The 24,629-nt window shown below is 40.7% G+C and overlaps 1 protein-coding gene across 1 annotated transcript in view; it reads left to right on the top strand.

Moving 5' to 3' along the window:
• Window positions 1-9,594: 9,594 nt before the first annotated feature.
• LOC307152115 (complement C3-like) overlaps window positions 9,595-24,629 on the top strand; it is a 69,006-nt gene continuing 53,971 nt past the window's right edge. The window contains exons 1-15 of the mRNA XM_079860515.1: window positions 9,595-9,722; window positions 9,807-10,002; window positions 10,114-10,282; window positions 10,944-11,017; window positions 11,184-11,272; window positions 12,159-12,241; window positions 12,559-12,646; window positions 13,019-13,121; window positions 13,230-13,350; window positions 13,513-13,628; window positions 14,085-14,231; window positions 15,010-15,213; window positions 15,356-15,547; window positions 16,334-16,486; window positions 16,582-16,711. Of these exons, the coding sequence (XP_079716641.1) occupies window positions 9,652-9,722; window positions 9,807-10,002; window positions 10,114-10,282; window positions 10,944-11,017; window positions 11,184-11,272; window positions 12,159-12,241; window positions 12,559-12,646; window positions 13,019-13,121; window positions 13,230-13,350; window positions 13,513-13,628; window positions 14,085-14,231; window positions 15,010-15,213; window positions 15,356-15,547; window positions 16,334-16,486; window positions 16,582-16,711 (1,936 nt within the window). The 5' untranslated portion in view covers window positions 9,595-9,651. The remainder of the gene's footprint in view (window positions 9,723-9,806; window positions 10,003-10,113; window positions 10,283-10,943; window positions 11,018-11,183; window positions 11,273-12,158; window positions 12,242-12,558; window positions 12,647-13,018; window positions 13,122-13,229; window positions 13,351-13,512; window positions 13,629-14,084; window positions 14,232-15,009; window positions 15,214-15,355; window positions 15,548-16,333; window positions 16,487-16,581; window positions 16,712-24,629) is intronic.

The raw sequence follows: 24,629 nt of genomic DNA, 5'->3' as shown, positions 1-24,629 counted from the left end.
AACCACAAACTGAGCCTTCGTTTTAAAGGGCAATTTCCAAATATATTTTATTTAGGCTATTTGTTATAATATGGGTATTTTATAACACCCATACAATTTTTTTTTTTTAAAAATCGTTTTTTGCCTGTGAACTAAATAACAAAAAATTAAGCCGAAATCTCGGTTTTTCGAAAAAATGAATAAAGGGGCCGTTTTCTCGTTTCTGCTTATTTCATTTCAAATAGGAAAACAAACTATCAAAATGTACATGGACCAGATGACAGGAGTAAGTTGAGTTGACAAAGACAAAAGTTGAGTCATGTGGGCAATCAGTTAATCAGGCAATCAGGCAATCATAGACAGTTAATAGACACATAGACATGGAAGAAGACAGGGAAACGACGCATAGTAACGACGCATAGCATAGACATGGAAGACGACACATAGTAACGACAGAGGGAAACGACGCATAGCAACGACACATACACAGCCAAAACCCCAGTGTTAAATTAACACTCCTCAGTGTTTATATGTGTCCACACTACAGGGTGTTAAAAATTAACACTGAACAGTGTTGAAGTTAATGAGTTAATTAAGTTAACACTGAAGCAGTGGTGAAGTTAATGAGATAATTAAGTGATTAATTAAGTGATGATTGGCCATTAGTGGTGACACCTGATGATAACAAGCAGACTCACTGAAGGAAAGAGAAACAAGAACAGAAAAAAAAGAAACACAAGAACTACTGACTTCGAGCCATTATTGCACTTATTATTTTACCAGTTTGACTTTATTTCTGTCATACATCTACACACTGTCTTATTTAGATTTAACAGAAGTTTAGATGGTAATGTTTTATGGAATGTTTAGTTTCATGTCACCATTATGGTGGTCAGTGGTTGCTTTAGTTGGGCTCTTGACACTTTATTATTAAACATTAGTAGTTCTCTGGCTGCTCCAACTCTGTGCTTATAGAGCATATGTGTTGTGGAAAGAGAAACTATGATTTGGGCTGTGTTTCCTGAAAGCATCACAAGCCTAATTTGATCGTATAGACCATGTGTTGCAGTTGGTCTTCAATCAAGTTAAGTTTAAGATGCTTTTGGAAATTCAGCCCTGTTTATGTTTCAATGATGAAATTACTAGTGACCTGTTTCAATGATGTCACCCATCATTATAAACTGATTTATCCAATTGTTTTATTAATTTTTCACGACAGTAGTTACTTCCAGCAATGTTTTAATGATCTGAATGATTTAAAATCACACACAGACATCAAGAATCTACATATGAATCTCAACAATGGTGACAATCAAACAAATGCTTAATGTCGCAATGCATGATGGGAGCCACCAATCAGAACGCATCAATGGCTGACATCATGCATTGCAGCATGAATAAATTATGCAGCTGAATTGTCCTGTAATTTTCATTGTTTTTTCTGTTTGCTTTTATTTTGCTATTGTTTTGTTCTGACTTTAGTAGCTTGTTTTGTGATGTTCAGAATTGATCTGTTTGTCACTAGTTTGTTTATTGTCACCATTGTTGAGACTCATATGCTGATTCTTGATGTCTGTGTGTTTAAACACAGTAACTTCTTTGCTCAAACTATTTTCAAAATTTTTGATATTGCTGTTGGATCTCAAACTGTAGAATCTCAGAGCTACAACCACCAATACTAAAACAAGACATCAAGCATATAGTCAAAGATTTAGACTCTGAATGACAACAGTGAATCAGGTCACTACATGATAATGTTTTTATCATCAAAACATATTGTGAGCAAGTCATGTTTTCTCTTGCAGTAACAAATGTGCTTTATAAACACAGAGTTGCAGCAACCAGAGAAAAACTAATATTGAAATATGAAAAGTGTCAAGAGCCCAACTAAAGCAAACACTGACCACCATAATGGTGACTTGAAAAGAAAAATTCCATAAAACAATACCGTCTAAACTTCTGTTAAATCTCAACAACTTTTGTCGATGTAGAAAAGAAAATAAAGTAATAAAAGTCAGTTTGACAGAAATAAAGTCAAACTGGTAATAATAAGTGCAACAATGTGTAATGACTCGAAGTCAGTAGTTCTTGTGTTTCTCTTTTTTCTGTTCTTGTTTCTCTTTCCTTCAGTGAGTCTGCTTATTAACATCAGGTGTCACCACTAATAGCCAATCATCACTTAATTAATCACTTAATTATCTCATTAACTTCAACACTGCTTCAGTGTTAACTTAATTATCTCATTAACTTCAACACTGTTCAGTGTTAATTTTTAACACCCTGTAGTGTGGACACATATAAACACTGAGGAGTGTTAATTTAACACTGGGAATTTTGCTGTGTAGTAAGGACAGAATGGAAACACATGACACATGCAGCATTGACACGCAAGACGACACAGTCAAACGACAAGGAGTAAGTTGAGTGGACAAAGACAAACGTTGAGTCATGTGGGCAATCAGGACAGTGAACAGACACATAGACATGGAAGACGACACATAGCATAGACAAACAGACATGGACATAAACAGTGAACAGACACATAGACATGGGAGACGACACATAGCATAGACAGACAGACATAGACATAGACAGTGAACAGACACATAGACATGGAAGACGACACATAGCATAGACAGACAGCATGTCGACATAATTTTGGCACAGTCCGTGACACGAATTTATAGATTAAATTACGTGACCATATTACGAACTGACGTGAGACGACTTGCGTTGGAGTTATCCGTGGTCTCACCACAGACTCAATCCGTGCTCCTATCACAGATTTTAGATCTGACTATAGCCAAGCGAGCAATAGGTGTAAAACGCCATCAAACTGGATTTTATGATGACAGGACAAGACAAAATGTCAACTTAATTACATGCCATTGCAACACAGTCGACATAAAGCTTTTAAGTGTCTAAACAAGTGAGCAACATTACAACGTCCAGTGAGTGAGGTCAGGTTGTTGAGGTCCGTGGTGCCATCACGGGACTTTGGTTAGGCTAACTGAATCAAACTGAATTTTTATGATGGCAGGACAATGCAATAGCTACAATAACAGAGAGGTTAACGTCTTTATGGTATTTGGTATCGGAAAAGAAATAAATACTTAAAATGTTGTGTTTTCCAAATGAGAAAGCACGTCCATTGAGTGAGATCTGTTCTCTGTCATTGAAACGGATATCCGTGTGTGGACCAGATGAGTGTCATTGACTTGCGTTGGAGTTATCCATGGTCTCACCACAGACTCTCCGTGCTCCTATTACAGATTTTAGTTCTGACTAGAGCCAAGCGAGCAATAGGTGTAAAACGCCATCAAACTGGATTTTATGATGACAGGACGAGACAAAATGTCAACTTAATTACAAGCCATTGCAACACAGTCGACCTAAAGCTTAGAAGTTCCTAAACAAGCCAGCAACATTACAACGTCCATGAGTGAGGTCAGGTTGTTGAGGTCCGTGGTGCCATCATGGGACTTTGGTTAGGCTAACTGAAACAAACTGAAATTTTATGATGACAGGACAATGCTATAGCTTCAATAACAGTCAGGTTAACGTTATTATGGCATTTGATGTTGGAAAAGAAACAAATACTTCAAATGTTGCGTTTCCAAATGAGAAAGCACGTCCGTTGAGTGAGTTCTGTACTTCCGTCATTGAAACGGGTATCCGTGTGTGGACCACGGAAGGTCAGTGACATGCGTTGGAGTAATATCCGTGGCCGCATCACGGAATTTGGGGCGATTCCGTGATGGCTGCACGGATTTTGAGTTAAGGGCCCGTGGACATTTCACGGAATCCTGTTTGACATTGCTGAAAAAAAAAATCTAACTTTCAGACATCATTGCAGGTCTGCAGTTTAGACATTTCATGACCCCTAAAAAATCAACAGAGCAGCTGCCAATTTACCAAAGGTTACATTCTATGGGGTTCCATTTGTGCCAAAATTATGTCGACATGCTGTCTGTCTATGCTATGTGTCGTCTTCCATGTCTATGTGTCTGTTCACTGTCTATGTCTATGTCTGTCTGTCTTATGCTATGTGTCGTCTTCCATGTCTATGTGTCTGTTCACTGTTTATGTCCATGTCTGTCTGTCTATGCTATGTGTCGTCTTCCATGTCTATGTGTCTGTTCACTGTTTATGTCCATGTCTGTCTGTCTATGCTATGTGTCGTCTTCCATGTCTATGTGTCTGTTCACTGTTTATGTCCATGTCTGTCTGTCTATGCTATGTGTCGTCTTCCATGTCTATGTGTCTGTTCACTGTTTATGTCCATGTCTGTCTGTCTATGCTATGTGTCGTCTTCCATGTCTATGTGTCTGTTCACTGTCCTGATTGCCCACATGACTCAACGTTTGTCTTTGTCCACTCAACTTACTCCTTGTCGTTTGACTGTGTCATCTTGCGTGTCAATGCTGCATGTGTCATGTGTTTCCATTCTGTCGTTACTATGTGTCGTCTTCCATGTCTATGCTATGCGTCGTTTCCCTGTCTTCTTCCATGTCTATGTGTCTATTAACTGTCTATGTCTATGTGATTGATTGCCCACATGACTCAACTTTTGTCTTTGTCAACTCAACTTACTCCTGTCATCTGGGTCTGTGTACATTTTGATAGTTTGTTTTCCTATTTGAAATGAAATAAGCAGAAACGAGAAAACGGCCCCTTTATTCATTTTTTCGAAAAAACGAAAAAAAAAAAGAGATTTCGGCTTGATTTTTCGTTATTTAGTTCACAGGCAAAAAACGATTTTTTATTTTTTTATTTTTTTATGGGTGTTATAAAATACCCATATTATAACAAATAGCCTAAATAAAATATATTTGGAAATTGCCCTTTAAAACGAAGGCTCAGTTTGTGGTTCACAATTATTTGATTAAAAACAACAAAAACAATAAAACAAAGACAAAGTCACTTATATTAAACACTTTTTTTATTTATGTTTTTGTTAACAGAAGTTATCTTGCGCCTTTAATTTCCTCCGCTATCATCCTGTCAACCATCTGTCTCATTCTCGCGGGTCGCGGCTATGATTACAGTTTCAGTAAAAATGTATTTCACCATCATCGGTACCCACCCTCAGCCGATTGCCATTACAGTATTTGCAATCACCATCCCGTGGCAAAACGGAGCACAGACTATTAATAATAAAAATGATGGCACTTCGGGTGAAAAATGTCGTCCTGTGTTCCGTCTTTTAAACTTCTCCTCAAACGTGCATGCAGTGTAAATAAAGCAGTTACATCAATGAAATGATAGTAAAGTTAGTCCACGGCCACAGCCCCATGCTAATGGTACCGCCCACGGCGCAAATTAAAAGACGAAAACTGGAAAAATAGAAAATCGGTTAGATTTCATTTATTCGAATGTTTGTTTCTGAAGCTACAATTTAGCAAACGTAAAATTGAAAAAGGGGAGATAAAGGCAAATATCCATTGATAATGTACTGGGGAAAAAAACAAGAAAAATTAATGTCTGGTTTCAATTTTTCATTTTTGCATTTGCATTGTATGGTCTGAAAACTGAATTGTGAAGCGTTACACGGACCGGGTCCGTACTTTATCGTTCATTCATTATTCTATTTCGGAATGAAAGATGAAATTAAAAAAAGGGTGCAGCTTTATTTTTTGTTTAAAAGAAAAAAAAGCAGAAATGGCTATATTTTGTTTTCCAAATGTATTGTTGTCATCAAATAATAATAGGCTATTAGAAAATTGGACGACATTTCCGATCGTTTTTTAATTTGTAATATTTATTTGTACGTTTATTGTATTTCATTTGACTGATCCTATCTTTACCCAGAAGTAAATTACACCGTCGTGCGAAGTCATAGATAGCCTATATGTCGGACATGTAACCTGCGCAAATTCAGCAGACAGTGAGGTTCGGGTTTGTTCCGATTAGAGCTCGTGAGCGGAGAGCGCATTTCTGAATATTCCGCTACGCTCAATCATTCCGTAGGGTCGCTTGCTCTACCCAGAATAGCCTGAGCCTGGTTCGAAAATATGTGGAATAACGGCTGCCTCCAACAAAAAAAGTTTTTTTCTAGTCGACTAGTAGTTGTTCATTTAAGCCATTCGTGGACAAATCGCCTCTTTATATTAATTTAATTAGCCTACTTAAATATGCTATATACAGGATAATGATCGTTATGACCGCACGCATAAAGCTTGCCACAAATAACCGGTTAAAGTAATGATTATGAATGTGTCTAAATTAGCAAGGAGACATTTAATTTAATTGTTTATTAATAAACAGGTGTTTTCTGTGTCGCTGCAAAGATGAAGTTGACGATGCGGACTCGCCATGAACGGCAGAGAGAAATGCACATTTCATATGAATTACATAATCAGAGAGTAGCCTTTCTTTTGGTTTTGAATATTTTCGTTTAAAAGTAGACATTTCAAGCTTTCTGTAATAGATAGGCCATATTTCTCAAATCTGTGAGGCACAAGCTGAGTTTCGGCGCCCTTCAGTTCACGTGCAATGCAAGTGATTGTGCCAGTGCCTTATTACATTGCCTGCTATATATTTGCTTCTTATTTATTAAATACGGGCAATTGGTTGATAAAACATTGATCAAAATTAAGATACAATTTATACAAAATGAAAATCTTTTAAAAAGAGTTTTCTACAAAACAAAACTTAATGAAGTGGTCAAAATCATGTTTTACCAAAAACAGCGCCGTTGCTAGGAGGGCGCCAGCGCCTCTGCCTCGCGAGTGGATGATAGCCCTGAAGACGCCTAGCAATGATATACCTTTAGTGGTAGTATACCTTTAGTTAAGTTATACCTTAAGAGTCTTAGTAGCGCGCTAAGAGACAACGTCAATGGAAAATGCAGCCCAGGTATGATGCGTAATGGAGATTCCAAAGCGCCCTTCTTTGGTCAGAGCCATGGAGAGCGATCGCGGATAGGTCCGTCCTATGCACCGAAACTTTTAACTATGCAACAAAATATTTAAAGAGCATCAAGCTATTAAAATCTAGATTATGTATACGCACAGATAATATAACAGTAGGCTATAGCCTATTAGTCAATATTTTTTTATTTGGTTAAACAGTGATTGGATAACGTTTATAATTTAACATTTTTAATTTAAGGCCCACCCACAATTGGTCTGGCCCATCCAAAACTGGAATCCTGGCGCCGTGCCTGGGCTAAAGCAAAGGTTTTTTGCTCACTCATGGCGCGAGTGATTTCAATGTTAAGTCAATGTAAAGCGTTTACACGCGTCTAGATGTCCTGAATGAGGCGTTGAATGAGGAGCGGTAGACGCGAATGAGGCGAATTGACTAACACAGATTTATAATGCATCTGTCTTTTCTATCATTTCACTGTATCTCAGCATCGCGATAAGTTAACGTTATTACTTTAACAGCAGCAGTAAAACTGTTTCTGATGGTTTAACTTTGCAATCAATCTGTGGTTCAGCAGAGGCTGATATATGACAATAGATGCCATTGCGGCTAATTTATCTGATCCTGTCCATTAGCTTTGATCCATGTACGGCTTTTCAGAATGTCACCAAGTACAAATATTTATGTAATATTTCAGTGAAAACTCTAGCTAGCTAGCTGGGAATAATGAAAAGGGTCCAGAGCAGCATATCATCATATTTTACAGGACCGTCACACACAAAAAACAAAAAACAAAAAACAAAAAAACAAAAAAACTAAAACTGCAAATGAGAATGTTACTACAGGTACGATGGACGGCAACTCCCAACTTCAGCACAACTCACAGTCCCAGGTTGACTCAAATGAAGGACCACAGTGTTGGGAAAGATAAGCTATTAGAGTAAAAATATTGCGTTAGGCTACTTCATGAGTTAATAAGAAAAAAGATTTTACAATTCCTGCAAATGCAGTGATGAAGTTCATGTTCTCATGATTTATTTTTATGAATAAAAATGTTTCAAAACATCCCCCCCCCCCCCCTCTGTTTTTTTCTCAAATCGCACCCTGTGTTTTATATTTATATATATATATATATATATATATATATATATATATATATATATAGCCTATATATAGGCTAGCCTATATATAAGTAGCGATAGTTCATTCTAAGTTTACTCAAGTGGAAGAATGTGACTAATAAACTTAGGCCTACTAACACTATGCATTAAATTTTGAAAAAGAAGTAGATTATCTTAATATCAAAACCTTACATTTTCTCTGGACTCAATGATAAATACATGTCTGACCGTGTCGGACATAAATAGGTTACATGTCCGACATATAGGCTATCTATGACTTCGCACGACGGTGTAATTTAGTTCCGGGTAAAGATAGGATCAGTCAAATGAAATACAATAAATGTACAAATAAATATTACAAATTAAAAAACGATCGGAAATGTCGTCCAATTTTGTAATACTATTATTTGATGACAACAATACATTTGGAAAACAAAATATAGCCATTTCTGCTTTTTTTCTTTTAAACAAAAAACAAAGCTGCACCCTTTTTTAAATTTCATCTTTCATTCCGAAATAGAATAATGAATGAACGAAAAAGTACACGGACCTGTGGGCAATCAATCACATAGACATAGACAGTTAATAGACACATAGACATGGAAGAAGACAGGGAAACGACGCATAGTAACGACGCATAGCATAGACATGGAAGACGACACATAGTAACGACAGAGGGAAACGACGCATAGCAACGACACATAGCAACGACAGAATGGAAACACATGACACATGCAGCATTGACACGCAAGACAACACAGTCAAACGACAAGGAGTAAGTTGAGTGGACAAAGACAAAAGTTGAGTCATGTGGGCAATCAGGACAGTGAACAGACACATAGACATGGAAGACGACACATAGCATAGACAGACAGACATAGACATAAACAGTGAACAGACACATAGACATGGAAGACGACACATAGCATAGACAGACAGACATAGACATAAACAGTGAACAGACACATAGACATGGAAGACGACACATAGCATAGACAGACAGACATAGACATAGACAGTGAACAGACACATAAACATGGAAGACGACACATAGCATAGACAGACAGACATAGACATAAACAGTGAACAGACACATAGACATGGAAGACGACACATAGCATAGACAGACAGCATGTCGACATAATTTTGGCACAAATGGAACCCCATAACATTCACATTACTGTTATTTGCAGGTCATTTACGGGAAAACTGCCCTCAATTTGACTGACAACAGCAAAAGTGTTCTTTCATGATAGACATCTTTATGTGGTTTTCAAGCCTGCCGATCATGAAATGATCTCCATTTGCTGAGTAACAATGACAAGCTTACAGGAGGAGTCACTAAACGGAGTCTAGTGGACAAATCTGAACTATTGGTCTTTGATTCTGAATTTTTGTGTTAAATAAATTCAGTTCTCTGAGAGAAATCAAAGTATCCATTTACAAAATAAAAATTCAAAAAGGTTATTTTAAACATAGCAATATTTGCTATACTGTTTAATTCTACATGGGTGACCTTAAATACTCCCTTGTGTAATTTCCAGTAAAACAAACTGCAAACAAAAAAAGCAAGCAAATAGATAGATAGATAAATAGAAGTTTGGACTGTGAGGGTGACGGAGGCGGGTATAAATCTGAGCTGCTGCAGGTTCACACACACACACACACACACACAGACACGATGGAGGTGAAGCTGCTGTGTCTGACTGTTGTTCTTCTCTCCTCACCCCTCCTCACACTGTGTGCCCCGCTGTGAGTATTAAACACACCGTTTGCTCATAGAGTTACTAATAATCAGTTTTTAAGATTTCAAACGCTGTGATTTGATCTCCTCAGGTTTGTTCTGTCAGCTCCTAATTTGCTGAGAGTGGGTTCCTCAGAGAACGTGTTTGTGGAGGCTCAGGATTACTCTGGAGGAAGCATGAACGTGAGAATCTCAGTGAAGAACTTCCCAAAGAAAGACAAGGAGATAACAGACAAAACAGTGACACTGACTGCAGAAAACAATTACCAGATCCTTACAGATATAAAGGTGATGCCACTTTATGTAATTTACAATATGTAAATTTTTGTTTGTAAATTGAAAAATGCTTTTTCTTTCATTCAAAATTTGCAAAGGACTAATTCATTATCTATTCTTTAGATCCCTGATGATAAGGACTTCTTCTCTGATGATCCTCTGGAGAAGCAGTATGTGTATCTACAAGCTCAGTTTCTATCTCACACTCTGGAGAAAGTGGTCATGGTCTCATTCCAGTCTGGATATATATTTGTACAAACAGACAAGCCCATCTACACGCCTGCTAGCAGAGGTACGAGTATGTGCTAAAACATGACAAATATAGAGTGAATTAATGCACAGTGTGAACTTTAAACATGTTACTGTTGTGAATCAGAAGACGGAGTCAGATCCATTTGCAACAATTTATTGAACAAAGTCTCTAGGCAAAGGTCAACCACTGCGTAGATTAAATAGAGGGGCGAGCAGAAGCGTGAAGAGAGCCAAGCGGGAGATCAAAGGGCAGGCAGCAGACAAACAGAATCCAGGTTCAGGCAGAGGGTCAATAGGCAGGCTGCAGACAATCAGAGAGTGTTAGAGAAAGCGAGGGTCACAGACACGGGTCTTGCAGAATTAACTAGAAACGCTCAGATATGCAGCACAACAGTGAGACTTCGCAAAGAGTGAGCCGTGAGTATGGTTGATATAGTGCTAGAGATGAGAGATCATTACACACAGGTGGAAGGTAATCAGCACATGAGAGATGCATAGTGGGATTTGGAGTTCAGGAGAAAATCAGTATTCAGGCGAGGGTGCTCGTTGGTGGTTACTGTTGGAGAACTGGGAACCGTAACAGTTACGTCATCATGAATGTTTTTTCTTAAACTGACTGCTGCTTTTATCAGGGTTTGAATCTACTGAAAACCAACCAAACATAACTCGTATTTCCTTTTTTGCTTTGACATCCTTTGCAGTTCAATATAGGATTTTCTCTCTGACGCCCAACCTGAAACCACTTAGTCAGACTGGAGTCACGGTGGAGATCATGGTATACAGTTTAATAAAAGCACACTGTTATAACACACACACACACACACACACACACACACGCACACGCACACGCACACACTGTAGACATTTCAGCTGTAATGAGCATGTACACTGCTGATCTCAGTAAACACACAGTGTTAATGCTGATTTCTGTGTTTCTGAAGAATCCACAAGGCATCACAGTTTCATCAGAGAAGATATATCCAGTGAAAGGGATGAAGTCTGGAAGCTATGCCATTCCTGAGGTTGCCAGGTGTGTGAAACGCTGACAGAAGATATTCAACCTGAGTGAACTGACAAAACTTAATTTTGATTGTCTATAGAGCTGGTAAGTCCCGCCCCTCCGCTAACCCCGCTGGACCTCAAAGTTGAAAAACCGTCAATGCAAGTGAATGGGAGAAAATAATTATTTTCTGATCCTGTTTGAATTGTGCCATGAATTGAACATATGTTGTCTGTGAATTTTGTATATAACTTTTCATGTTACAAGTTTGACAGTATATGGTATGATTCTTCGGCTAGCAGTTGTGGAAAAGACATAACGAGAAAGACTACATGTCGCCTATGTGACGTCACCCTATAAAGTTGACTTGCCCGTGGTTTTCACCAACTTCAGCGATTTTGTCCTCTCCCTGAAAGAAGGCGGTGAAGTGCACCAAAGACACAGCCATGTTTAGCGGGATCCGTGAGCTAGTGTCCGTGTGCGAATGGTGGTTACGTTTCAAACGCGTAGAAAGCAGCGAAGAGTTGTAGTCCACAAAGTGCTCACACACAAAGTCTACCCGTATCAAACTTCTACACGCTAAATTGTAGCATTCTTCACACGAAAAGTTATATAAAAAATTCACAGACAACATATGTTCACATTCATGGCAAAATTCAAACGGGACCAGAAAATAATTATTTTCTCCCATTCACTTGCATTGACGATTTTTCAACCTAGAGGTCCAGGGGGATTAGCGGAAGGGGTGGGACTTACCAGCTCTATTGTGTCTAATTCAGGACAATATATTACTGTATTAGAAAAAATAATATTATCCTGTTCATGATGTTATCGTCTGTTTTAATATCATAAAAATATAATAATAAAGTAATCATAAAAATCGGACATGTTCATGTTTGTGTTCTGTATGTTTCAGTCCTGGGATCTGGAAGGTTGTCACTCGGTACACAAACACTCCTCAGAAGAAGTTTACTGCAGACTTTGAGGTCAAAGAATATGGTAAGATGTGTGTCAACAAAATGTGTGTTGTGTATGAATAACAAATGAAAAATATTTATTTTAAAACAAGACAGCTGAGTGTGCTAAAGGGGGTATAAGCTCATGTGGAGCCATTGGTTCTCATTGGATATGAGAGAATGAAACAACAAACTATTACAAGGCACTACTGAGGTTACAGTATAGAGAAAGGCTGTGTTAACCAAAATGCTTTGCCCAATAACTAAGGCCTTTTACCCTTAACCATGCGAGTGCCTTGGAAGTTTTGTTGTTTCAAAAATATTTATTTATGTGTGTCTTTTCTCTGGATTGGTTTATAGTGCTTCCAACATTTGAAGTGAAATTAAGACCCAGTAAGTCATTCTTCTATGTGGGTGACGAGAGCCTGACAGTCGACATTGAAGCCAAGTAAGACAACATATGTTCTGCTTTATTGTATTGAAAATAAATCTATAATGTGAGTAAATACTGATTTAAAATAGATTTGTATGTAATTCTGTCAGGACCACTTCCGTCAAAGGTAATTGACAATTAGCATACAGTTTGGATTGGCAGTGTGGTTCTGCTCTGGGCAAGCCCAAACTGACATCATTGGGTTACACCAGCTAACGTAATTTTAATGGTCAGATCGAAGTTAAATAGTAAAATGTCTCCTTTCCTTCTTCAGTGGAACAGAAAATGTCCAAGCTAATTTTTCTATGTAATGAACGTGGATGTGGATCAGGGACAGTTGTCGTCACTGTTCAGTTTTTACAGCAGAAATTGTGTGTGCTTTTATAGGTACCTGTTTGGACAGAAGGTGGAAGGAAATGCGTTTGTGATGTTTGGTGTGATGGACGGTGAGAAGAAAATAAGTATTGCTTCTTCTCTTCAAAGAGTTCAGGTGAGAGACATTAAATCATCTAGGATCTCATTTCTCATTACCTAGAATTTACAAGAAGTTACATTTTTACTGCATCTTAGACTGTTATTGTCTTTCTCATATGAATAGATTACGGAAGGAGAAGGTACAGCAGAACTGAGCAGGGAGATGATCACTAAGACCTTTCCAAACATTATCCAGCTGGTTGGACGATCAATCTATGTTTCAGTCAGTCTTTTAACAGAAAGTGGTAAGACTCAACAGATACTGTACATCTGTATGTTTACATGCCTGTGTGTAATTGTATATGAGAGGCTAATCCTGTGTGTGTGTGTGTGTGTGTGTGTGTGTGTGTGTGTGTGTGTGTGTGTGTGTGTGTGTGTGTGTGTGTGTGTGTGTGTGTGTGTTTCAGGCAGTGAAATGGTGGAAGCAGAAAGGAGAGGCATTCAGATTGTGACATCACCGTACACCATCCACTTCAAAAGAACACCACAATTCTTCAAACCTGGGATGCCCTTCAGTGTCTCGGTATGAAACAGTAGCTGATTTTACACATTAAACTCTGAAAATTAGTATAAAATTAGCAGACTGGCTATTCTGGTAAAACACACCATATCTGCTGTTCACACAAGCAATTGCTTTTATGATACCATTAGGATACTGTTAAGATAACATTCACTCATCAGCACCAATATACTGAACAATTGGCAGATTTTGAAACACTCATTACAGATCTCACTATTCGAACCTTTTAGCAATTGGCATTTTTCACCTGTCATTTGCATAAAGTTGAGCAGTTCTCAAATTAATGACACACTCAATGCCATCGCTTGTAACGCTAAGTTGCCGGCAATGTTACAACGTCTCATCCCAGAAATCTACACTGATTTACAATTGAAAGCTGTTAACTATAAAGTTAAGAAACTGAATGGTTGTAGAAACTATAGAAGAATTTCATTAATTTTCCTCTGGGTTCTTTAAAAGGTTTACGTAACAAATCCTGACCAGACTCCTGCTGAAAATGTGGAAGTGGAGGTCAATCCTGGAGGGGTCAGAGGTCAAACAAGAGCCAATGGCATTGGGAAGGTTACCGTCAACACTCCAGGAGGATCTTCTACACTGCAGATCACTGTAAGACCTGCAAACTCAACTAATGCTTAGTCACTTTCACTGGTGAACAAGTGGATAATTAGTATATGTGACCCTGGACCACAAAACCAGTCACATGGGTCAATTTTTCAAAATTGATATTTATACATAAACTGAAAGCTGAATAAATAAGCTCTCCATTGATGTATGGTTTGTTAGGGCAATATTTGGTCCAAATCTGGAATCTGAGGGTGCAAAAAAATCTAAACATTGAGAAAATCACCTTTTAAGTTGTCCATTTATGTTTGCGATTGTGCTGCATTTACTCACAAAAATAAATATTTTATATATTTATGGTAAGAAATGTACAAAATATCTTTATCTTTACTTAATACCCTAGTGATTTTTGGCATAAAAGAAAAATCAATACTTTTGACCCATACAATCAGAGGTGTCAAAGTAGACTGGACAAATAGTCCAGGGGTCAGAAAGTAGAAGTCTGTTCATATATGGCAGATATGTTTATTCCACCCATAAACTCAGTCATCTGATTTCACTAATTAGTTCTCTCTCCTGGCTGAATTAGCAAATGCAGGTGTTTGGAACAAAATACTGAGGAGGACTTTTACTTTCTGAACCTGGACTTTACACTTCTGCATACAATGTATTGTTGGCTATTGCCACAAATATACCCGTGCTACTTGTGACTGGTTTTGTCATCCAGGGTCACACATGTTAACATATGTCAGTTAACATATGTTGAAAAAGCAATGGAGCATATAGTACACAGTACATTAGAAAACAAATGTATTCTTTCCAGGCAAAGACCAAAGATCCACAATTAACAGATGGACAGCAGGCAGTGAAGACGATGACAGCTCTGAACTACATTCCCAAAGGCGGCTCCAAAAACTACTTTCACATTGGCATTGATGCTGCAGAGCTTCAGATCGGTGGTCAAATGACAGTCAATCTCAATACTGGACAAAGTCCAGGAGTCAAAGATCAAGATTACACATACATGGTAAAGATTATAGTTATTTCTTATTCAGCTGCACCACAAATGTATAAATTTTATTTTGTCAATATTTGATTAACTTCAACAGCTTGTGTTTGAAATCATATGAATATCATAAATACTGTTAACTCATCTTCCTCATTTTCAGATCTTAAGTAAAGGTCAGATTGTTAAAGCAGACAGGTTCAAGAGGAAAGGACAAGCTCTAGTGACGCTATCTCTAACTGTAACCAGAGACATGGTGCCGTCCTTCCGCTTTGTGGCTTATTATCATGTGGGCTCGTCTGAGGTGGTGTCTGATTCAGTCTGGGTCGACGTGAAGGACACGTGCATGGGAACGGTGGGTCAACCATCACAAGAAATTACTGATATGCCAAGCAACTAAAGGGATAGTTTACCCCAAAATGAAAATTCTGTCATTAATAACTCCCCTTCATGTCGTTTCAGACCCGTAAGACACTCAGAATGCAAATGAAGATATTTTTGATGAGATCTGAGAGCTTTCTGATCTCTCCATAGACTGCAACATCATTGCAACTTTCAAGGCCCAGAAAGGTAGTAAAGACATCGTTAAAATATTCCTAAATGTGACTACAGTGGTTCAACCTTAATCTTATGAAGCGACGACAATACTTCTTGTGCGCCAATACAAAACAAAAAAATAGTGACTTTATTCAACAATTTCTTCTATTCTGTATCAGCCTCTGACGCTGTTCACGTAGTAAACACAGTGGAGCGCTTCCGGGTTCGATGTCAGAACGCTGGCTCAGTATTGGCCGGCTCCTGCGACAGCATCACACGCATGCGTCGTGGTGCTCACGTGAACAACATCAGAGACTGACACAGAGAGAAAAAAAAATAAAGAATAAAAGGCATATTCTCGTCGCTTCATAACATTAAGTTTGAACCACTGTAGTCACATTTAGGACTATTTTAATGATGTCTCTACTACCTTTCTGGGCCTTAAAAGTTGCCTTGCCATAAAAAATATCTTAATTTGCATTCTGAGGGTCTTACGGGTCTGCAACGACATGAAGGGGAGTAATTAATGACAGAATTTTCATTTTTGGGTGAACTTACCCTTAAGTCTGTTTTACTGACACAGCATCTCTCATTTTAATGACAGCTCAAGCTTCAGGTGAAGGGCAAGATGAATACCTATGGCACAGGAGATGAGGTCAAGCTGCAGATAACTGGAGATCCTGGAGCTAGAGTTGGGCTGGTGGTGGTTGACAAGGCTGTGCATGTCCTTAACAAGAACAGACTCACTCAGACTCAGGTGAAGGACCTTCTTCAGACGTCATTGCGAAAACATCTAATCTCCCCGTTTCTGGCATAAAACGCACATAACTGGTGTCTTTTTTGCACCTTCAGATCTGGGACGTCATAGAGAAGCATGACACCGGCTGTACGGCAGGAGGTGGAAGGGAGAGTATGGGGGTTTTCAGTGATGCAGGTCTGATGTTTGAGTCACACACTGCAGGAGGAACCAACACCAGAGCAGGTTTTTTTTCTTTTAATTTATTTCAGCTAATGAAAATATTATAATATTTGTAACGAAATCCACTAGAGGCCAGATGTAGAGAACCCAAATGCAACTTTAATTATCAAACATAAAACAAAGGCTGGAAACTGGTAACTGGTAAAACAAGAACAAGAACCATTCACAACTCAAAACATTCATACAATACTCAACAAAGACACAGGGCAAACATGAGGGCTTCAATACACAGATTAATTATTAGACAAGGGACACCTGTGAACAATGAACCAGATGATTAACCAATGACAAGACACATGAGAGGATCACATGACAAACAGGGATTCACATGACAAGACACAGAAACATGACAATGACAAGAACAAGAAAACGTCTCGGTTACGTATGGTAACCCTCGTTCCCTGAGTAGGGAACGGAGACGTCTCGTCGGAGGAGTTTACAACGAATTGGGATCACGCTAGGGAGACCAATGGCCTTCTAGTGAATTAAAACGAGCCAATGAACATTGGCATGCAACATTTGCATTCCGCAGCCCGCCTACGAGTGCGGGTATAAAGGCGGATGCAAGCACATACACAAATGCTTTTCGCTGAGGAGCCAGACGGTGTCCAGTCCTCCGCGAAGGTACAGCAGCATGGCGACGGGACAAGATGTCTCCGTTCCCTACTCAGGGAACAAGGGTTACCATACGTAACCAAGACGTTCCCTTTCGTTCGGGAACTCCTACGTTTCGTCAGAGGAGTTTCCAACGAATTGGGATCCCTAATAAAACGCCATGGTGCTGGCCTCTTCCAGCGCCCTGCCTAAGCTTCAGCAGCAGTTTCTTGAAACTTATCTCTTGTGTGCGGAAGCTTAGCTGGGAAGAGTCACACTGCTGTTCCGCAAGACCCGCTCAGTGGACATTGGATAACACTGTGAAAGCGTGCCCAAGATGTAGAAGGGAACGCTGTGGAGCCCAAAACCTGCCCGAAGGGAGGCACTAGGAATACACATGTGTAGTAGCCCGTAGGGTAGTGAACACATGCCAGTCTCTGAGGTAGTCCCTGCCCGGAGGGTGTGAGCGTACTCAGCAGAGACGACAGACAGAGTCTGTCAAGGGGAAGACGCTGGCTAACCCGGAGGGTAACCGAATCGTGGAAAAACACCTATGGGTCGCCGTAGGGACCACTACATAGAACCCCAGCCTGTACTCAGCTCAAGAAAGAGGTAGCAAGCCTAGCGACCGGCGATCCACCTTGCCTGACGCCGGGGGGTGGGGGGGGGGGGGGGTTGACGGAGGAACTCATGAGGTTAACCATTTGTTGGGTAACCAACGGAGCAGGAAAACGCACGTATCTGGCCCCTGGGGCGAGAATGGCGTAGCAAGCCGACCCTAACCTAATTCCTCACGCTACTGGCCAAAGCGAGTACACGGGAGGAAACAGGTTCTACACGAATACAGATACAGATATCTGTCAGCGAGGCGCCTGAGAGAAGTCCGGCGCGAACTCTAGGCACGATTCGTTGACCGAAAATGTCTGCAGGTCCCCTACCCTCTTGATGGATGCCAAAGCGAGCAGGAGAGCTGTCTTCATTGACAGAATATTTAAATCGACTGCAAGGGCTCAAATGGTGGATTCTGGAGTGCTCTGAGCACTAAAGTCAGATCCCAAGAGGGTACGGGGTGCTGATTACGATGAGGATTCAATCTCCTAGCACCCCTGAGGAACCTGAGGATCAGCTCGTGCTTTCCCAAAGACATACCTTATACTGCATCATGATATGCGGCTATTGCAGCAACATACACTTTGAGGGTGGAGGGAGACAGCCTTTGCTCCAACCCATCTTGCAGGAAGGAAAGCACGACACTGATCTGGCAAGTTCGGGGGTCTTCCCGGCGGGAAGAGCACCAACTGACGGATAGGTTCCACTTCAACGCATAGAGGCGCCTCGTAGAGGGGGCTCTAGCGGAAGTGATGGTGTCTACCACGGCCTGTGGTAGGCCACCTAGAACCTCCTCGTCCCGTCCAGGGACCAGACATGGAGTTTCCAGAGGTCTGGACGGGGGTGCCATAGAGTGCCCCGTCTCTGAGAGAGAAGGTCTTTCCTCAGAGGAATCGGCCAAGGAGGGGCTGTCGCGAGGAGCATGAGTTCTGCAAACCAAGTCCGGTTGGGCCAATACGGCGCAACAAGCAGGACTTGCTCCTCGTCCTCCCTGATCTTGCACAAAGTCTGTGCGAGAAGGCTCACTGGGGGAAATGCATATTTGCGAAGGCCCTGGGGCCAGCTGTGCGCTAGTGCATCCGTGCCGAGAGTTCCTTCGGTCAGGGAATAAAACAGCTGGCAATGGGTCGTGTCCGGAGAGGCAAACTGATCTATCTGAGCGGCTCCGAAGATTTCCCATATCAGCTGGACCACCTGGGGATGGAATCACCATTCTCCCGGAAGGGGCGGCTGCCGTGAGAGCTCGCCGGCTGCACGGTTGAGCACACCAGGGACATGAATGGCTCGAAGCGACCTCAGATGCTTCTGACTCCAAAGGAGGAGATGGCGGGAGAGTCACGACATACGACGGGAGCGTAGACCACCCTGGCGGTTGATGTACGCAACGGTCGCAGTGCTGTCCGTACGGACCAGTACATGCCTGTGACGAAGTAAGCCTCTGAGGCGGCACAAGGCTAAGCATACTGCTTGCAACTCTAGGCAGTTGATGTGCCAATGCAGTTGGGGCCCCGTCCACAGACCCGAAACTGCATGCCTCCGTGAGGCGCGCGCAGTCTGACCAACTAAGTCCAGCTCCATACCAAGATAAGAGATCCTCTGCGTGGGGCAGAGTTTGTTCTTGTCCCAGTTGACCTGAAGCCCAACCGACTGAGATGCTGAAGCACCATGTCCCTGCCATTGAGAGCGGTGAGGGAGGAGGAGGGAGTCGACCTGTGTCGGGCCGCCAGAGGGGCCGTCCACAATCTCATCATCTCGTCATGCACTTCTGGAAAGAAAGGCACTGGAGCGGCGCGCTGAGAACCAGCACGGCCCGCCCGAAGATAGCAATCGTCGAGCCGCGAGGGTTCGAGACACGGTGGAGGATTCCACACGAGCCCAACACTCGCGGCCACCCGGGTAAGCATAGCTGCCATCTCCGGGTCCGACTTGGACAACGCTGCCACACCCGAAGGGGGCAACGCAGCCGGGTCGTCATCCCCAGAAGATGACCGCTCTCCCTCCGATACAGCAATCGACATCTGGTCCTCCGGTGGAGCTCTGAAGGAAACAACCGGAGCCACACGAGATGGCCTGGCTGTCTCCATCAAAGACTCTGATGGCAGCGTCACGGAGGATTGAGGGGCCCGTGGGGGTCTTTCACCTGGCCGGTTATTCCTCACAGTAATCCTCAGACCACCAATGGGATTAGCCGACGTAGGCTTTTTCTGAACTGAACCAGAAGAAGCACTAGATCGGGGAATCGCCAAAGGGACTCCCTCTCGGTCTCAGTGTCGTGATGGTCATGTTCTCGCAATGAGAACATGACTCATTCACAAACGCTGCCTCAGCATGCACAAGGCCCAAACACGTGAGGCAGCGATCGTGACCATCAGCCGGAGGCAGATATTGACCGCACCCAGAAACATACGGGTGAAACGTCATCCTTAAAAGGATGCGATCTTCACTCGTGTTGCTCTTTCAGAGAGAACTCTTTTAGTGTGCTGAAGCACGCAGGGATAAACGCGGCAACACAGCGGGGAAACTGCAAGCCCGCTGTGTGCACTCAACCGAATACCAGCTGTGACAACAGCTCTTTTGAAAAAGCAGATCGCTTGAAGTGACAGATGGGATCCGGGAGATTGCGAAGATCACTGCCACGCAGTAACACCAAGAGGTCTCGAAACAGCAGACTCGTTGAGCTCACGGAAACACAATCCAAAACGCTCATACACTCAGAGGACACAACCGGTCGGCTCCGAAGCAGAAAGCATTTGTGTATGTGCTTGCTTCCGCCTTTATACCCGCACTCGTAGGCGGGCTGCGGAATGCAAATGTTGCATGCCAATGTTCATTGGCTCGTTTTAATTCACTCGAAGGCAATTGGTCTCCCTAGCGTGATCCCAATTCGTTGGAAACTCCTCCGACGAGACATAGGAGTTCCCGAACGAAAGGGAACAAAACCCAAACCGTGACGATATAAACTTTATTCACTGAACAATTTTTTTATTTTTTTTATTTAAGCTTTATTTATCCAGGTAAACTGTTTCAGAACCACTTCTCATTTACAAACATGACCTGGCCATCAAATAGAACAAATAGATTTCTGAGGGTTATTTTAAGGGGTGCATCTCTGGTCTGACAAGCATGGGTATTAAAACTGAGTTTTGGGTGATGATTGGCGATAAATAGAAAACACATTTTGATGCAAAACTCGAATTATGAATTTTTCTGATTGTTTATGTTCATTACATCACATTGTCATAATTTGTCAGGAATTGTGTAAATAGGGAAGACTAAGTCAAGTTGTCACCAGGTCAGTATCTACATTTACATGCATTTAGCAGACATGAAGATTTTGGAAAGTGACTGTGCCTCATTGTGAAAGAACACCAAGGCGCCCCTCGTTCAGTTACCCTAGCTGGAGGGAGGGAGCACATACTCTTAGGGTGAATTGAGGTAGGGAAGGTGCAGTTCCAGTGGCAGTCTTGAAAGTCAACATCAAAATTTTAAATATGATCCATCTAGTGAGATCAGGAGGGGTGTGACTTTGGGTCCTCTTTAGCTGATTGAAGACCAGACATGCTGTCACTTTCTGGATTATCTGCAGAGGCTTTGTCGCACTGCATGGAATATCACATTGGAGTTTGCTCTTGTCAGATGAAGAGTTTCAACAACAGACTGCAGTGGATGATCTTCGTAGAGTGTCCAATTTTGTCAAGTAGGTCATTCTGTGAGAAAAAAGGTGGATTGAATACAACTCTTCCAAGGGTTTTTCACAGAAAAGGAAGAAAGGAGACTATTCTGTAGTTGTCATCTGTTGTAGGATTAAGTGTTTTTTTTTTTTTAAGGGGCCGTTCGGTATTTATGGAATGGACCACCTGAGGAAAATAGGGGAGGGTCATGTCTTTTTATTCTTTGTTGAGGGGAGGGTCATCCAACTTTTTTTAGTCTAGGGGGAGGGTCACCCGAACTTTTGTATTCATGAAAACAGCAAAATTTCAAAGTGGCTTGTTTGGTGCATATTTTTCCATGTAGCTCTATGTAGCTCTCTCAGTCTCAGCCCCCCATCGCTAGCAGATGGGTCTGACCCAACAAAAATTGCACCATCCCCCTCAGGTGCGGTGATAATGCATTCATGTAAATGTAAAATATAGCAAGGAGACATTTTAATTGTTTATTAATAAATACGTGTTTTCTGTGTCAGTGTTGGCTGCAAAGATGAAGTTGATCACCAAATTTATGCAGCCTAACAATCCTTTAACAGATGTGAATTTTAGAAATGTGAGAGTGTGTTATGTTTATGCTAGGTTAAAGAGGTGTGTGTTTTTAAATAGATTTAAACTTATCTTATGTCTGCCCCTCGATCTGCTGCCAGTCCATGATCCCTCAACCTCCATCTCAGCAGCATTAGCTGTGAGGGTTTCTCTGAACCGCATCTTTTAAATAAAGGAATAGATATTGTGAGGTCAATATTAAATCTTAACCATTAGTTTAAGCACATAGGTTTAACAAATGTTGTTGCCAGAGTTCACACAGCAGTTTAAAATATAGGTAACACTTTACAATAAGGTCTCAATTGTTAAAATTAGGCTAGTTAATGTGTTAACTAACATTACCAATGAACAATACATTTGTTCCAGTCTTTGTTAACATTAGTTAATAAAAGTACAATAAAAAATTATAATAAAAATGAGTTCACTGTGCATTAACTATGTTAACAAATACAACTTTTGATTTTAATAATGCATTAGCAAATGTTAAAATGAAAATGAACTAAGATTAATAAATGCTTAAAGGTGGGGTGAAATGCTATTTCATGCATACTGAGTTTTTTACACTGGTAAAGAGTTGGATTCCCATGCTAAACATGGACAAAGTTTCAAAAACTAAGTTGTACGTTTGAAGGAGTATTTTTGTTCCAAAAATACTCCTTTCCAGTTTGTCACAAGTTTCGGAAAGTTTTTTTCGAGTATGGCTCTGTCTTACGTAAGATAGAGCGGAATTTCCTTATATGGGTCCTAAGGGCACTTCTCCGGTAAGATCGCGGGCGCACTCGTAAACCAGAGCAAGAGAGTGAAAGCAGTTCGCCATCAAAGTGCCCTGCTCGGCTTTTGGGAAGTCAATGTCACCAAAGAAGTGTGTTTTTGGTTGCCAGGGCAATACAACCCTGCACAGATTCCCAAAGAACCCAGCGTTAAGGAACCCGTGGATGGAGTTTGTTTTCCTGAGCATAAACGGAGTTGTGTAAGACTGTTGTTCCCTGCATTTCGACGATGATTGTTTTATAAACAAAGCCCAGATCGACGGATTTGCAGATCGTCTAATGCTTAAGGATCGAGCAGTCACAATGATAAAGGTTCGCGGTCGTGCGTTGGAACCGGACGGTGAGTAAAACTGTTGAACAAATGTCTCTGTGTGTTGTCACTAGCTCGGCGCGTTAGCACAGCTAAGCTTCGCCAACACGGCACGCCTCCAGCCGCTCGTTTTTTTCCGGAAAGACTCAGTACAGCCTACACAGCAAAATCCCCAGTGTTAAATTAACACTGAAAAGTGTGAATTATATAAACTCTGAGCAGAGTGTTAAATGAACACTGGAGCAGTGTTAAAGTTAATGAGCTAATTAAGTGATTAATTGAGAGATGATTGAGCATTATTGAAGACACCTGATGTTAACAAACATTATCACTGAAGGAGAAAATCACACATTGTAAGTTACCATTATGGAGAAAAGTGTTTGCTTTAGTTGGGCTCTTGACCCTTATATGGTTACTTTAGACTTTGTTTGGCTGCTGTTAGTGAGTTATAGCAGCCAGATGAACAAAGAAAAAAAAAAAAAATCTGATGGTTATGTTATGACAATCATCATTTGAACTTGATTAGCTTCACTGAACTCATTGAGACCCTTATTTCTGACTTAGATTTATGTTGTTGATTACAGCATAACTGTGATTCTGCATATCTAGAATTTTAGATATAGTACGAAGGATTTCTTTTTTTTTTTTTAAAGAAAATATTTCGTTTAGGCACACACAGACATCAAGATTCAGTCTATGCATCTCAACAATGGTGAGGAGCAGAATATACAATTAGGAAAAGGAAATTACTAAGACAATTCAGTTAATAATTTATTCATACCGCAATGCATGATGGGAGCCATTAATGAGTTGTGATTGGTGGCACCCAGAGGAAAAGTTATTGTTACCATTGTTGAGATTCACAGGCTGATTATTGATTTCTGTGTTTCTAAACAAATTCATTTAAAAGTCTTTTGATCAGACCAATGTTTATTAATTATTTTGGATTATATTAAAAAGCCGATAATCATATGCTGTGGAGTCACCGAGCTGCTGTACTTATCAAGTTAAACCAAATTACCTCAATAAGTTTCATTTTTCAGATCACAGCATGATTATGTCTAAACATAACCAACACCATCAGATCACATTAGATTTTTGTTCATCTGACTGTTATAAATCAACAACAGCAGACAAGCAAAATCTAAAGTAAACATATAAGGGTCAAGAGCCCAACTAAAGCAAACACTATTCTCCATAATGGTAACTTACAATTTGAGATTTTCTCCTTCAGTGATTCTGCTTGTTAACATCAGGTGTCTTCAGTAATGTTCAATCATCACTAAATTAATCACTTAATTAGCTCATTAACTTTAACACTGCTTCAGTGTTCATTTAACACTCTGCTCAGAGTTTATATAATCCACACTCTCAGTGTTAATTTA

This window comes from Squalius cephalus, assembly GCF_949319135.1.
Source record: "Squalius cephalus genome assembly, chromosome: 2".
Lineage (NCBI taxonomy): Eukaryota > Metazoa > Chordata > Actinopteri > Cypriniformes > Leuciscidae > Squalius > Squalius cephalus.
Note: the sequence above shows the minus strand (reverse complement) of the source record. Positions and strands in the feature narration are given on the sequence as shown.